A 17467-nucleotide genomic window follows, 5' to 3' on the forward strand; every position below is an offset into this window, starting at 1 on the left:
ATAGACTAGACTATACACTAGACTATAGACTAGACTATAGACAAGACTATAGACTAGACTATAGACTAGACTATAGAATAGACTATAGACTAGACTATAGACTAGACTATAGAATAGACTATAGACTAGACTATAGACTAGACTATAGACTAGACTATAGACTAGACTATAGACTAGACTATAGACTAGACTATAGACTAGACTATAGACTAGACTATAGACTAGACTATAGACTAGACTATAGACTAGACTATAGACTAGTCTATATAATAGACTATAGACTAGACTATAGACTAGACTATAGACTAGACTATAGACTAGACTATAGACCAGACTATAGACTACACTATAGACTAGACTTTAGACTAGACTACAAACTAGACTATAGACTAGACTATAGACTAGACTATAGACTAGACTATAGAGTAGACTATAGACTAGACTATAGACTAGACTATAGACTAGACTATAGACTAGACTATAGACTAGACTATAGACTAGACTATAGACTAGACTATAGACTAGACTATAGACTAGACTATAGACTAGACTATAGACTAGACTATAGACTAGACTGTAGACTAGATTATAGACTAGACTATAGACTAGACTATAGACTAGACTGTAGACTATAGACTAGACTATAGACTAGACTATAGACTAGACTATAGACTAGACTATAGACTAGACTATAGACTAGACTATAGACTAGACTTTAGACTAGACTATAGACTAGACTATAGACTAGACTATAGACTAGACTATAGACTAGACTATAGACTAGACTATAGACTAGACTATAGACTAGACTATAGACTAGACTATAGACTAGACTATAGACTAGACTATAGACTAGACTATAGACTAGACTATAGACTAGACTATAGACTAGACTATAGACTAGACTATAGACTAGACTATAGACTAGACTATAGACTAGACTATAGACTAGACTTTAGACTAGACTATAGACTAGACTATAGACTAGACTATAGACTAGACTATAGACTAGACTATAGACTAGACTATAGACTAGACTATAGACTAGACTATAGACTAGACTATAGACTAGACTATAGACTAGACTATAGATTAGACTATAGACTAGACTATAGACTAGACTATAGACTAGACTATATACTAGACTGACTACATCTGAAAGACTGCTACAGACTGTCCTTATTACGTAAAAGTGGTCTAATAATTCCTTTATAATAGTGTGTTATATAAATTCGTTCTAATTCATTAGTATTATATTCATCTTTCATAAATTCACACTGACTAATTTTTCTAATAACGTATTTGTAAGCGATTATGGTAAGTATTGGGATCAGAATACGTTACCCTATTAAAATAATAATTAACAATTCTATTGTTCAATGATAACTTGCGCGGAAACAGAAATATTGAAAAAGAAGTTGCTTTACTACTGTGGGCCTGCCTAATACGCACTGTGTATGAAATTTATCTATTATTCTCACTTATTCAACACGAACATACTCTTTGAGGTGAGTTCTATTTATTAAACTCACCACCACAATGGTTGCCGAATGAGTGAAATAATTGAGTGTTTCTTAACAGACAACAATGGCGGTTTGTTTTTAACAGCTTTTGTTTTTGTTAATGCGTGAGTTAAATGCATTAACAAGAGCGTGAGAAAGAGAAAAGGAGAAATACTACAATATAAGTTACTTTAGGAGGTGTGTTCTTTTTAACAAATAAACTCATAATGTTTCATTTCCGTTTCATTAACAATGGCGCATCCAATAAGAATTTTAAATAATCGTTTATTTTGAAGTAGTTTGTGTAGATTGTTTTATTTTCTTTTATAAGTTCTTTTTTTGTTTTGTTTACTTGTTTTCTGTTTCTTCTTGTTTTCGTTGTATAGACATTAAAATGTACATGAATGTGTGTGTTTGAATTTGTTTTTTGTTCATCGTCGTTGTACTATAAGAGGAGTAAATTAAATTTTATGCAAGAAGTTTATTATTAAATGGAGCTACATGCACAGGACATGAATAACAGAAGCAGAAACAACAATTTTAACAGCAACAACTACAACAGCAGCAACAGTAACAACAACAACATTAGCAACAGTAAAGACAGTTGATGATGAGATGAAGATGAAACCCGTTAGTGCGTTTAACTTTTAAAACTATAGACATTAAATTCACTCATAAATAATAAATTAACAGTTCCGACTTAGCCGATTTAGAGTAAATGGATAATGTTCTTGAAACTAGCGAAACCACTGTCGCAAAGTAATCTAAGAGCTGGTTGTTTAGTAGTTATTTTAAAATCATTAAGATGAGATTATTCGGCAGGGAAGTAACCCGTTACAAACGCCTTTTGGATTAGTTAAGTTAGTCCCCTAAAGCTACAGGATCTATTCACACACATATATGTACTTATGTATATGTGTAAACAACCAGCATAATTTTTTACACTCAGACAATAAAAATGCAGTAGTGTCATGTTTTTTTTTATACAAGCACTAATGTCATCATCATCTGTTGGCAGAAGGAGGAGCAGGAATGTACGTTTGAATGTGCCAGTAGCATCAGCAGCATAAAATAATGTAATAATTATTATAGTTTATAATGAACTCATAAACAAGCACAATAATGCAAGGATGTGCTACTCTACATGTCCTTGTTTATTTAATAAATGTTTGTGTTTAGTATTGAGATTGATCAAGTTTTTTATATTAAAATATGAATTTAATTAATTTTAGTAAAAATATGTTTGAAGCCAAATAGGGGAAATGATCGCAGAGATAAAATACAGTTGTATGTCGGTCTATATATTGGCATAGACAGTAATGTTTTTGTAAATATGGATTTGGACTTGATCTAAACTAACTAATACAGAAATGTATATTTTTTGTCTATACTGCAACAGGATTATTTAACAAATCTATATCAGCGATGGACACAGTTAAGAAAGGACCAACATTCGAAGTTAATTTAGAAGAACAGTAGGCAGAACAGTAGGCACGACATGATTATAACATAGTTTAACACACATACATTTAAAGAAAAGGAAGCTGGAGAAAGTTGGTTTAAGAATTAGAAATAAATAAAGCAGAATTATAAACATGGGTGATAGAACCCCATACGGTCACTTGAAATAGAAGTATTCTATGTTAAAACATAGGTTTACGGGCATAATTAAAGGAATTAGACTAACGGGTGCATTATTATCGAGATATTTTATCTTCTAAACATTCGTTTTTAACAAACCAAACGCAAAACCACAAGACGATGTGATCTTATCCATCCGTCTGTTGGAAATGCGGTAAGTGCGAAAAACTAGAGGACAGAAACTTTACACAAAGTTATTTCTAAACGCCTTGTTCGATCAGGATAAAATGCATTAATAGCTACACGGACGGAGCACCTTACCTTAATGAAATCTTCATCAAAGTGTTATTGCAATATCCTGGGTAAGTCAGGTTCTTCCAATACCTTTAATCTGCCGGGACTATAAGCTGACGATGTCAAGTGTATCCTCGTCATTTCTTTGGAATGATTAGGCAGGAGGTGGCCAGTTGCACGCAGGACTTGTCCTGGCTGCATGAAAGAATAGCGGGATTCACTCAGTGGCTGTGTTTTAAACCCAAATTCGTAGGTAGAGAATGTTGGTTTAATGACTTACATTTGTATACGATGCCATATATTGCTGGAGTCTCTCTCCGGTACTATTGCAACAGATGCACTGGGTGATGTGACAGAGGAACCTGCTGGGTTCCTGAACCCGTTGAATATCTCTAACTCTTTACTTAGTAGGGCGCTAGTATAGGAATAGGTGAATTTTGAAGTTAATTCCGTACATTGTTCCTTATCTCACAATGAAACTAATGTAAGTTGGTGAACGATCGAAAAGACTCGTTTGCCCTACAGGAGACTAGTACTGATTAAGTATACCTCTTTGTGCTATTCTCTTCTCAGCAGGTCTCCCCAGCTATTGACTTAAGATCACTGATTGCTTTTATCTTGTCAGGGTATGTATTGGGATTTGTATTAATCAGCCTGTCATTCCGTAACGAGCAACTATGGTAACAGCAGAGTACTGTTCTTAATAGAAGTTTAGAGAGGCGCGTGGTAGACCGTTCAAAGTAAAATAAGTCCGTCAAGTATTCTTCAGGGACGGCGGTATATAAGCTCTAATAAGAGTAAGTACCTTCGATATTTTGTTTTCTCTTCGATTTGAAAGATTTCTTTAATTTTTTGAAACCACTCACGCTAGGTTTTAAACATATTATTGTGTGTACTATTTATATTTTGTAATTTTCGAGTTATAGACCTCGTACTAGTGACTCCTTCGAATACAGTTGAAAAAGTTATAAAGCAGAAATACAGAGAAAAAAATGGTTAAAAACAAGTTTCGTATAAAACAAAAATCTTTTTACGATATGTTCAATTCAGGTTCAGTTCTTAACTGCCTTTATTTCTAACTCTTCCGCCAATGAAAGACTTTTTAAACCTTATATAATAATCTCATATGCCGACGGCTTTTATAAAAAATATTAATCATTTAAATTCAATTATATATTAATGCTTCATATAACCAAAAATAAAAACGTTAATAGATTAAAAATGAAATTTATTTTATACCGACAAATTTATTTTTCATACATTTTAATAAACCCAAAGACAATTATAATAAAATAAATCAATTATAAACATGTTTAGTTTGTTTTTATTTTATGACCAAAATGTATGATTATTTTCGTTAAAAAACTGTATATATTGTATATTGTATATAAATATAATAAAGTACTTCATTAAAAAGCAACTTTTATATATATATATAAATGTGTTTTTATATATAAACATACAAACACACTAGAAAAAACAACAGAAAAAAAAACAAATTATATTACATACGAGACAAAGAAGTCGAGAGGCAAAAAAAAATACCATTGACTGCCACTCAATATTTATTACATTTTAAACAAATAAACACAAAACATACAGAAGATGAGAAGAAGAGTCGAGTAGAGTTGAAAAAGACAGCTTGATAAAATAAAAAAAAAACAAAACCAGAAAAAATTTCTTAAAAACACCTCCTATTTTAACAGCTATACACCACCACACTTACACACAAAAAACCCCATTTATATAAACAACAAAGACAATTTTTACCTCTTTTATTTCCTTTTTTATTGTTGTTGTCCTGTAGAGTGAGAATTGTAGAGTATCTAACTATCTACTCTCATGTAGTTGCTGTATTAAAACATGAGTGGGTATTATAACCGTACATTAGTGCATTTTAATGACGTACATAATAAAAATCACATTCGTTGTTGTTTTTTTTCTGTTCGAGAGTTTTTTTCTTTGTTTTGTTGATATTTCATTTGTTGTTTTTATTGCATTGTTGTTTGTACCAATTCCATAAAATTCCAATATCACAGATGGGTCTATTATAGAGAATATTTAACTTCAGTTAGTTGTTGCCTATGAATAATGGCAATTTAGTGTTTTTTTTTTTTTTGCAAAAAGTTTTAAATTTGGTTCAGAAATAAAGCTTTTAGTGTGTTTGGATTTTGAAGATGGATCGCACATTTTCCTCCTTGTGGCTTAACTTAAGTAGGACACATTGTACTTGATACATTTTAAAAACTTTGTATTTATTCATCTGACTTTTAAGATTTTTAAAGTATTTACTCACAAAGTATCCGAACTTTGACTGTTTATCGTTGAGGTTCATATCTGAACGTGAACATAGAAAATTTGTCGAAATAAGGTATACAGTTTACAGTATTAGTTCAGTTCTAGTTCTGTTCTGGTTTGGTTCTAGTTCTATTCTAGTTATGTTCTAGTTCTGTTCTAGTTCTGTTCTAGTTCTGTTCTAGTTCTGTTCTAGTTCTGTTCTAGTTCTGTTCTAGTTCTGTTCTAGTTCTGTTCTAGTTCTGTTCTAGTTCTGTTCTAGTTCTGTTCTAGTTCTAGTTCTAGTTCTGTCCTGTTCTAGTTCTGTTCTAGTTCTTTTCTAGTTCGGTATGTTTTAAACCTGTTCTAGTTTGTTTATATGATCAGTTCTCAATCTGTGCTAGTTCGGTTCTTTTTTATTTCGACTTAAGGGCTAGATTTTCAGAATTATTAAATTAGAATGAAAATGTATTATTAGCGATTTTGTTTACAATTTGCAACGCTTTTTAACCCGGTATTGACATCTCAGCTTATGTCATGTACTGAAGTAGTCTGTGTAGTAGTTGTTGAAAAAAGAATAACAGAGATTTTATAAAGACAATCAGATTAAATTTATTTTCAGACTATTTTATTTTTGTTCTTGTATTTGCTAGTCTTTTTCTAACTCCAATAAACGAACATACATACCTTGATTTACTAAGTGCAATAATATAGTAAAAATATCAACAAATATTAGACGTCTCGTTTTAACCTTTGTGATACATTACAAAAGACAAGTAACACGACACAAACGCACACACTGAGAGTATTAATGCGAACAAAAGAACGAGAGAACAACAAGAGTTAAAACTCAGTTTAATAAATTGAAATCAATTGAGCATGATTTTTAAACCGGATTTCCTACAAATGCAAGCATGAATGTATGTATATGTGAGTGATTTTTTAATGGCAAATTGAAACGCCTGTCATGTTTTCTACTCACATCTTCTTCTCCTCCTCAGGGTTATTGTATGTTTGTGCTGTGTAAAGTTAGTGGTGGTTGTTTTGTGTGTTCGTGTTTTTTTAACACATTCTGAAAGACTTGTGTATGGTAGATAATTTTATTTTGGCTTCATTTGCCACATTGTTGTTGATGTGGTTCGGCTAGTAGAGAACTCACTCACTCAGTTAACCCCGAGAAAACTCGTTCGCATAGAAAATTCAATTGCAATTTCGAAATCATTCTGTAGTTATAGGCCTAAACAAACGGACGGTTTAAACGGATTTATACAAGAAAAACGAAAGAAATATTTAAAAGGAAAAATAAACAAAATTTAAAAAAAAGTTTAAAAGAAAAAATTTAAGGAAAATAATCAAGAAAATAATTAAATACAGTGCATTAAATAAGAATTAAAAAAAAGAAAATTTAAAACAAAAGAATTATTTAAAAAATTATTAAAGTGTTGAAATTTAAAGAAAATTGCAAAAAATACAATTATAAAAATATTAAAGAAATATTTACAAAAAAAGTTGTGATTGAAAGAAAAATTTGTAAAATCTTTGTTTAAAAAAGTTCAACCTGGGTAGTCCATATATAAATCATACGCCCACGGGCTCGGAAAGCCCGCTTGCTTTTGCTAACGATATCGCTTCAACTACACAAATTGCTTCGCCTTTATCTTCAGCCTCTTCAACAGCTACACCCTCCAATAAACCTTTTCATTTATCACAAAATTCCGCTTTTAATTTAGCCTTACGTTCCTCAACAACATTTAACGCTTTTCAAGCTGCCGTAGCCGCCGGTATTAACGGTTTCTCATCGCCTTTACAAACGCCGCCGGTACAATCTCCTCTTAGTTTATATACACGCTTCAGCGAACGTTGTGAAGAAAGTTCGGATTATAGTTCCATTACGGCAATTAACAATAATACGGATAACGATAATATGGATTTGATAAATCCCTACATGAGACATCATACATTTGCGGCCGCAGCGGCCCAACAAAATAACACAGCGTCAGTGAATTTACTTAATCGCAGTCCGCCTCTGCATCATCATCATCAGAATCATATAGGTAATGGGTTTCCAGATCCCTCACAAATGGATTATCAAAATCAATTATTGGATTATCATAGTGCGGCCGCAGCAGCAGCCTATGCGGCCAACAATAACAATCATTTAACGGGACCCTTAATGCTTTTGAAAAATAACAATAATAATAACAATAATATGGATAAAATGAATTCTGGTTGCAAATCTCCTAGATCTGTAGATGACTCCTCTACACCGCCACCTTTACTCTCGAGTCATGAGAATAATAATACAAATATTTCACAAACCTCATCCCGCCTACAGTCTGAATCACCCGATAATTGTCATAGTACTTTAAATCAAAGATCACGCTATGACAACAATTCTAGTCCCGGTGTAGATAGTTCAAAATCATTTTCCGTTAGCCAGCGTTCTAGTGAAGAAGCCGGCAATAATAGTGAATCAAGTCCTCCGCCCTCCGATTATAGTCCCGAAAATCTTTCAAGTCGTAAATTTACTTCTTCTAATACGGGTCATCCCTTGGGTATACACAACAATAACAATATAGGTTTGGATCATAAATTACCGTTGAGCTTTTTGGGTCCTCCCCTGGCGGCCTTACATTCCATGACCGAAATGAAAACTGGTAATGTGTCGGGTAATGCAGCTTTAAATGGTTCTTATGGTGGTCAACAAAATTCCCATATGATTGGTGAGAATCGTTCGAATTCTTCGGGTTCAAATGCGGGTACAACTAATACACAAACACAGGGCACTGCAAATCCTCATGGTATTGATACGATTTTATCGAAACCACCACCAGTTACATCGGCGGGATTAAGTGCTTTAACGGGAGGTAAGTTGATTGAGAAAAATTTTTAGATCAAATTGCTTAATTTGGTCTTTATTTGGTAGATATGGAAAAAAATAGGTTAATTGTTTTGTGGCATAAGAAATTAGTTCAATCTTAAGTTTGAAAATATATTTTAGATTCTATTACGACTAATGAAAACCTATAATTGATAATAATCCCTCAACTAACGCCCACATTTTTCCGTCTCATTAAAATTGTCTGGTCTTTTTCTATACAATTAAACTTTTTTTATTATTGTTATTAATTAAATGAAATAAAAATTATTTAATACTTTTTAACAATATCGCTTAACAATTAATTGAAGGTCTATAAAATAATCATAGCTCTTTTTTTTTTTTTTGCTTGTCAAAACCAATTTGTGACAGTCATCATTTGGACTCATTTTTACCTTTAAATAAGTATGACAATCAAATACCTAAATGCCTAAGTGTCAATCATTTGTCATATAGAGTAATTATTATTTGTATTTAGCTGCCAAATCAATTAAATACCAGAACTAATTGTCATTAAATACAAAAACAAACTCAAAGCAAAAAAATAAGCATTAAATGTCAAATATGTGAGAAAATTAGAGAAAAAGAGAGTCAAAAAGAGAAAACATAAAAGAAACGTTATAGTATTGTTATTTTGAAAACCATGACAGACATTCATAGCAGATTTGTATAGAAATTCATATAGAAGACGTTTAAATGTCAATAATTATGTTTGAATAATTTTCATAACACAAAAATAAATTACAACAATATTGACACTTTATATTATTGTTAATAAATTGTTATTGAATTTAATTATAAAATAACTGTAAATATTTGTTAATATAAAATAAATTATATTAAATTTTAAATGTTTTTCTTAAAAAAATAAAAATATTGCGTAATTAAAAGTTTAATAAATACATTTTGTGCTATTTATAAAGTTTAGGGTTTCTAAAATTGGTTTCGGATTTGATTATAAAGTTGTGTTGCGAGTATTGTTCCTAAGAAAAGTGCTTCTATTTCTTGAAGCGATATTCCCCAGACAAATCTGTTTATTTTCAGCTTCTTTTAATAATTATCTCTTATTATAATTTGTAATTAAAGATAGAAAGAGAAAGATAGAGTTAAGTTTGCTATGAAGCAATAATTTTTCGAGTGTTGCAAAGACACAATTGCACAATCCCATACAGTTTGTAGTGCAATTGCAAAACTTTTAATTATAGAATTGACATTTTGCGAGAGCAGAGAGTGGGAGAGAGTTACAATATGTCATTATATCCAAAGACAATCTCACAAGAAAGAGACTAACAATATATCATACTATCTAATGATAATGCCACACTTTTAAAGCAGAAATGTAGGAGAATATGCAATTAGGTTTTGAGACAATCTGACAAGAAAGAGACTGGCTATATGTCAAAATATCTAAAGACAATGTAACACTTTTAAAGCAGAAATGTAAGAGAATGTTTGATTAGGTTTTGAGAAGAAGACTCTCTTTTGCAAAACTTGCAAAAACTTGCATTGTGGATCCCCCAAAAAAGGGTTTCTGGAAAGTCGACCCAAGGCCGTTAAAAGTAAAAGTAAATACAGGCCTTGTGGCATTAGGTTTTTCTTGAAAATGTAGAGAATTTACGGTAACACTGCCCTTTAAGCGTAAAAGTAAATACAGCCCTTGCGACATTACGACGCTTTCATGATATATAGACTATTTGCTACCAATGGGCTTTTTGAATTTTAATTCATTTATAAGGGGTTCCAATGGATGTTTTTCTTCAAACTTTTATCACATACGAATCCTTTATGACTCTTCGCCACTATTAAAATGGTCATATATTAGCTAATTTTCTGATCATAAATGATACATTCGTCGAAGGGAAATGGTATTCTATTCGCGACTCTTCTAAAAGAGGTTTTATGAGTCCCGCCTCTGATCAATTCTGACTTATATTTCTATCTCTTTTGAAACAATCATTTTCGAATCACATTTTAATTTTCAGAGTCATTTTTATGCTGAAATACTGAAAACAGTTTTTCATCTTCGTAGGAAGATAATGGTGACTATACGACACTCTTTTTAAATTTTAGAGGTCTGATCAGTTTCGACTTATTTTTGTATCTAATTTGAGACAAAATACTGAACTCTTCTAACAAAATCCTTTATGAGTCCTACTTCTGATTAGTTCCAATGTATTATTGTATCAATTTTGAAACAAAATACTGATCGTTTTAGAGTAATTATCGAATCATATTTTGATAATTTTAGAGTCTATTCTGAGTCACTTTTATGCTTGTTACAAACAAATGCAATAATACAGAAAACAGTTTTTGATCATACCACTGAGCGAAATATGGTTAAAAAATTATCGTATAAACAATCGTATTTCAAATATCTGGATGATTAACTTATGATTGCTGTATATTTTGTTTTTTTTTTTAATAAATCACATTTTATTCTATAATTGAAATCAGTTTTAAGCTCGTTTGTCACTTGTCAGTTGCGTTGTCAGTTTGCAAAATTATGTGCTTACTGGGCGTTTTTAAGCAACAACTTGGAAATATTATAAATATTTTTTTAATTAACAATCGATGTCGTATCGTTGTAAGTCATAAAAAATGTTCAAATAAAATTTTTTGAAACAAAAACAGATCAAAAATAAAACATTACGACATACTACGATACAACCGTACAACACCGATTGTGAATTGGACAAATGAATTTGTTTAGTCTTTAATAATATTCGACCAATGAGTTTTAGTTCACTTGAGCCATTTCTAGACATAAAACTTTCACTTATTTTTAAACTGGCAACACAACTAAAGTGGCAACCGAGATACATAATCGACCCATATCTTCCTTATTGTTAAACATAAACAATTATCGGAAAAGATAAATTTGTCTTAAAGAAAAATTCTCACAAAAAGATAAATTTTAAAAAATGAAAAAATTCTCTTAAAATTTTACTTCGTCTTTAAAAGAAACTTTTTTAAAGTTCTTTTCGGGAGATACTTTTATACTCTCTGCTTATATCGGCGGAGGGTAAAAAGGTTCTCACTGATTTTGTTCATTTTAATACATGTGTCACACATGTGTGTGCGAGTATACGCGTAAAAAAAGAGTATAAGGGAGCTCATTGTATATCACTTATATTGTAAAAAAGCTTTTAAGAAAATTCTTTAAGAATAATGAAATTTCTTTAAAAAATATCTAAGTACTTCAATGATCTTATGAAAGATTTTATTTTTTATCTCCGGCCTTAAGCATATGCATATTTGCTCTCTCTCCAGAAGTTCCGATCAATATTAAACTCATTAAACCTAACACGTTACTAAAGTTTTACATACCCTAACTAAATTAGATGTTGTTAGTTCCCATATATCTATGTTAGAAACAGATTCTTTAAAATAATATCTACATATTTACAGCTAAATTAACCATTTCATTTCTCTTTTTCTCTTAACATTCTAGGCGGCATACCACGATTTTCTATAGCGGCAGCAGCAGCGGGCATGGCCCAATATTTGTCGCAAAATCAAGGTACCCCCTTAAAAACACATGCCGGTCATATGGTCGATCGCACACATTTATATTGGCCCGGACTACAAGGTCTAGTGGCAAATCCAATGGCGTGGCGAGAACGATTATCAAATACAAGTAAGTTTATTTTTTTTTTAAGATTTTATTGATTTTAAAATTAGTTCCAACTCATTAATTTATGTTGAAATTTATTTAATAAGAAACTTAAATTAATCGATAATATAATGGAGTATTTATTTCAACTTGATGACATAAAGATGATTTGTCAGAAAAGAAAAAAAATAAGAAATAAAATAAATAATCATTATTATATGGGGCGGACACACCTTGTAGAGGAAGATATGGTTTTTCTTTTTATCAAAAGAGAATTATATAAAATTAATATAGAAGACTTCTGCGACTTTTTACGTCTGCTTGTATGTTGTCTTTGTAACAAGACGAAAGTGATGATTTCGCTGTTTCTTTTGATTTGCTAATGATCATGATCAAGCGATTATTGATCAGACTTATTTTTTTTACTTTTTTAAAGACAGAGTTTCTTAAATTATTAACTAAGGAAAAATGTTTACAAAATTTTATTTGAGAAACTTCTTTTTAGCTGCTTTTTATTTGTCATACTCTGGCCAAAATGATCTGAGTTTGAATGATCTTGTAAATGATTTTAAATTTATTTGTTTTTTTTTTTGCCTTAAGCTGATGAGCTGTTGCTAATGTAATTAGTGTAAAATTTCTTTATATCTTTCCCTCTCTCTCTTTCTATGCCATCTTTCCTTAACAGTGAGTTCCGATCAATGTTAAACTCATTAAATTATGATCAAAGAAATGAAAATTAAAACTCATCTGATGGTTTCATCATCAAGTGTTTAATGTCTTTAGAGAAGAGAATGTCCACAAAGACACAGATGCATTCATGATGAACAATGAAAAAAGTGTATGAAAAATTAATTTACTTCAGTATTGTTGCGTTTGTAGGAACTGATCTTGTTGTTATTGATCCCAATGTGAAGTAGTTGTTTTTTTTTTTGTTGTTTTATCAATGAACCCATTGGTGTCATGTTTAGTTCATTAAATTTTTATTAAAACATATGAACACACATCTTCTCCAAAGTCAGATTTTATTGCAAGTCATTGCAATTGTATTTTGTTTACTTTTTTAAAAAAATTTATTGTTGAAGTTCAGGCGATGGCTGTGTCTTGGCTAAGCTCATTAAACAATCACTTGTGATCATGTTTTTCTTTTTCGAAATTATTTTGTTTATTTTTTTAAATTATGTGTCTATGAATTTTGAGTTATAAAATTAATTACGACAATGGCGGTTGGTATGATATGTCATTGTTTGGATTAGGAATATATCAGGGATCTGTGGAAAATGTTAATAAATGTTTCAACTCACATGTAGAACATGTTAAAGGATTAATTCAAGGAGATTTTAGTACTTTACGATAAGTCTTCAGTGTTCGCTATGGATGTTGGACTGAATATTGAGGAAAGCATTGACATTACAGATTATGTAATCTGACGATCGTTATTTGGTAGTTGTTGTAAGTTGGAGTTGGTTGCAGAGAGTGAGAATCTTTGCTTCAAGGAACTGTGGAAAGTGGCAATATATGTATCAACTCGCATGTAGGGTATATATGTTTAAGGACTAATACAGGGAGAATTAAATACTTCAGGATAAGTCTTCAGTGTTCGCTATAAAGTTGATTGATGTTGGATTGAATATTGAAGAAAGCATTGATCTTACAAATTATGTATTCTGACGATCATTATTTGGTAGTTGTTGAAAGTTGAAGTTGGTTGTAGAGAGTGACGATCTTTGCTTTTTTTGTTACTCCGTTTTGATAGTGTCTGTTTGGTGGTAGTTGTATACTGCTTTTATTATTGTTGGATGTTGATCAGTGTTTTAGCAATATTCGTTTCTTTCTTTTCCGGATGTCGAGGATTATTTGACTTGCAGCCGTATGCAGAAATGAGATTATTTTTGACTTCTTGACCTAACAAATATCACTCTAGACCTCGTTCACACTGGGAAACTTTTTTTAAAAAACTTTTGATTTTGTGTGTGAGAGAAAGAGATGGTTGACATTTTTTTCTCTTTCTCTCACATACAAAAAACAAAAGTTTCCCAATAAAGTTTCCTAGTGTGAACCAGGTCCTACGTGCTGTTGTTGAAACAACAGCGTTATCTATGACCGATAGCGGCTCTTTCCTAAAAAGCTGAGAAATGCTTTCGAATTGAGTTGTTGTTGTAATAATTCAACTGTCAGATTCCTGGGTAAAACACTTTCGGATGGTAGAGCAATCGTCGACTATGGATCAGGTCGTTTTGAAGCAAAGTTCCGTAGATGTTTTAAACGTAGAGTTTAATAGGTGGTTATTGTTGTTGTTGAAGTTGATAAGCTTTCTTCTTCTGTAGTATGACAGAGATATAGTGATGGCATATTGGACTCACTATTGACACGATTAACTGGAATTTCTTCTTCTTTGTTGGGGAATTAATTAAATTTTTTTATCAAATTGCCGTCCATTGTTGATCTTTGTAAAAAAAGATCATCGTGCGATAAGTCCTCGCGAAGTTGTAGAGATTTTTAACTTCCATTTTGCAGTGGGACTTCTATAGAGAGAAATTTGATTGTTCGAGTAATGGAGCAAAGTATTTGTTTACGATCTGGCGGAATTGTGTGTCCAAAATTGCTATCTGATCGTACTCATTCCAAGCAACTGATATTAATTCGAAGTTGATGAGTTGATTCTCGTCATTTTAACCGATTTTTCATTGTGCAGTGGTACTTCAATAGAAAGAAACTCGATTGTTCGAGTGGTGGATCAAAATATTTCTTTATGATCTGACGGAATTGTGTGGCCAAAATTATCATCTGATCACACTCATATCAAGCAAGAGATATTAGTTCGAAGTTAATGAGTTAATATTCGTCACTTGAACCGATTTTCCGTTACACCGTGAGAATTCTGTGGAAAAAATCGATTGTTTGAGTACTGTACCAAAGTATTTGTTAATGATCTGGCGGAATTGTATTCTAAACTTGGTATTTGATCGAACTCGTATCACACAACTGATATTAATTCAAAAGTGGAGAGTTCTTATTCTTCATTTGAACCGATTTTCGACTTTCTTATCCTTTTGAAAAACTAATCGGTAAAACTTTTAAGACCTTATTTATAACAATTGTCCTTAAGCATTGTCACCGATCCTCACTTTTGGTTGTAATTTCATAAGCTTTTGAGCTTAATTTTTCGTCAAAGAAAGGGCGGTTCAGTCTTCATGTGTATAGAAAGCTTTAAGACTTTGTTTAATATTGATTAATATTTAAAAGAAAGCTTTAGATAAACTAAAGTTCATTATAAATCAAAATGTCGCCCTTTTTAATTAGTTATCTCCAATGAAATTTAATTACCAAAACCATTAATGGCGTTTTTTTAATTTCCTTTTAAATTTGAAGCCATTTTGAAACCTAACGAGCTATAAAATTTAAAAAAATAAGTGTTTAAATTTTAAGATGACTGGCTGATTTAAAATCAAACTAAAACAAATAAACTAAAATGACAAATTAGACTCTTGTTTGTTTTCTACATTTGATTTTATTACAACTATTATGGCTTTAGAATTTATTACCAAATTTTGAGAGATTTTATCAAATCATAAAGTTATAAAATTTAAATTTTTCTTAACAAAACACAAATACATTCAACATATTTTTATAACATGAAGAAGATTATCATCTTTTTCACATAATTTCCAAAACGAATGGATAAAACAACAACTGCTGTTGTGCGTTTGGAAAAATTCAACGTGTAAGTAACATATTTATATGAAAATAAAATAATACTCAAACCATATAGGTTTAAAGGTTTTCTGAAAATATATAATAATATGAACAATACCTAGACACCCCACACTATTTTTATATTTAAATTTTATTTTGGTTTTTTTAGCGTTAAACAATTGTTCTACAAAGTTTAAAACGGAAACCACCAAATGTTTCATTTCTTAAAGAAGAATTTCATATAAATATGTCTGGCTAAAAAGGAAAACTAAATAAACTTGCTTAAAGTGATAGACAACAACAAAAGTTTCCACAAACAAAAAAGAATCTAGATCTTTGTAACAAGAAAATGTATAAAAAAATATGTTGCCACATTATTATGTGTAGCATAGAAATAATATTCTCTTTCTCTTACACACTCTCTCTCTCTCTGGTCTAACCAAATTCACACACATTTAAACAACAAACCCTGCAACTAAAAAACGGAAGGAAACCAACAAACAAAAGGGAGGTTTAAACTAAAACTTGCTGGTTTGATTTCCCTTTAGTAATAGTATATGTAAGAGTATGTGTGTATTGTTTTGTGTGTGTGGGGGGGTTCTGTAAAGGAGTCTAGAGATACAAATAAATTCTTAAATGGAGCATGATATTTTTTCTTGTACTTGTTTTTTTTTTTTTCATTCATATGGTTCATTTTTGTTTATAAATGTTCATGATTATTAAAATGTTGTTGCTGCTGGCGTTGTTGTATATTTTCTTGTAGTCTTGTCATGTTAACAACAAGACTAACACCAACATAAACAGGAAATCTGTTTGGGTCTTTTCCAAAAGGAATGAGTAAAAGATTTTATGAAATATACAGTATGTATTTAGGAGCCATACAGACAAGTACATGTGTTTATATCTGTAAAATGGAGTTTAATATTTATTTTGGGGGGTTGTTTATAAAAACATCTGTAAAGTTGTCTTCTACATATACATACATATGTATGTGTGTTTTTATATATATATTTGTTAAAAAATTGTTTCTTTGTTTGTTTTCGTTTTATTCTTACCATTTTTATTATCAAATAACAAAGCAAGCTTTTATAAAGCTTTTCTGTCGGTGTATTTTATTCATATATGTATATATTTGTATGGCTTTGGTTTAATTCGTTAAAATGGCGTTTACTTTGTTTTAAGGATTCATTTATATATATTTTTACAATTTTTATTTTATTATTTGTGTATTTTTAGCAATCTGTTTATTTACATACATATTTTTGTGTGTTTATATTCTTGTCATTTCAAATTTATTTTAATATTTAAGATTTATTTTAATATCAAAGTTAAGAAAACGAGCATTTTATAGAAAAAATAAGGATACAAGAGCAAAAAGAGTTAAGAGGTCGTATAGTCTAGTTTGTGATTTAGTCTATAGACTAATTTGAGAACTACTCTAAGACTAGATTTTCATCAAGTCTGTAGAGTAGTTCGTTATCCAGTCCACAATCTAGTTCATGATCTAGTCTATAGATTAGTTCGTTGTAGTCTTGAGACTCGTGATCTAGTCTATAGTCCAGTTCGTGATTTAGTTTATAGACTATTTCGTGATCTAGTCTAGTATATAGACTAGATTAAAATGGCTAGTTC

The 17467-nt window shown here is 30.9% G+C and overlaps 1 protein-coding gene across 1 annotated transcript in view; it reads left to right on the forward strand.

Annotated features, from left to right (window-relative positions):
- The first annotated feature begins 7136 nt into the window (after positions 1 to 7136).
- Positions 7137 to 17467, forward strand: part of LOC111681386 (homeobox protein Nkx-6.1) — a 40926-nt gene continuing 30595 nt past the window's right edge. The window contains exons 1-2 of the mRNA XM_023443149.2: positions 7137 to 8518; positions 11981 to 12166. Coding sequence (XP_023298917.2) covers positions 7576 to 8518; positions 11981 to 12166 — 1129 coding nt within the window. The 5' untranslated portion in view covers positions 7137 to 7575. The remainder of the gene's footprint in view (positions 8519 to 11980; positions 12167 to 17467) is intronic.

Source organism: Lucilia cuprina, chromosome 5, assembly GCF_022045245.1.
Source record: "Lucilia cuprina isolate Lc7/37 chromosome 5, ASM2204524v1, whole genome shotgun sequence".
In the NCBI taxonomy this organism is placed as follows: Eukaryota; Metazoa; Arthropoda; class Insecta; order Diptera; family Calliphoridae; genus Lucilia; species Lucilia cuprina.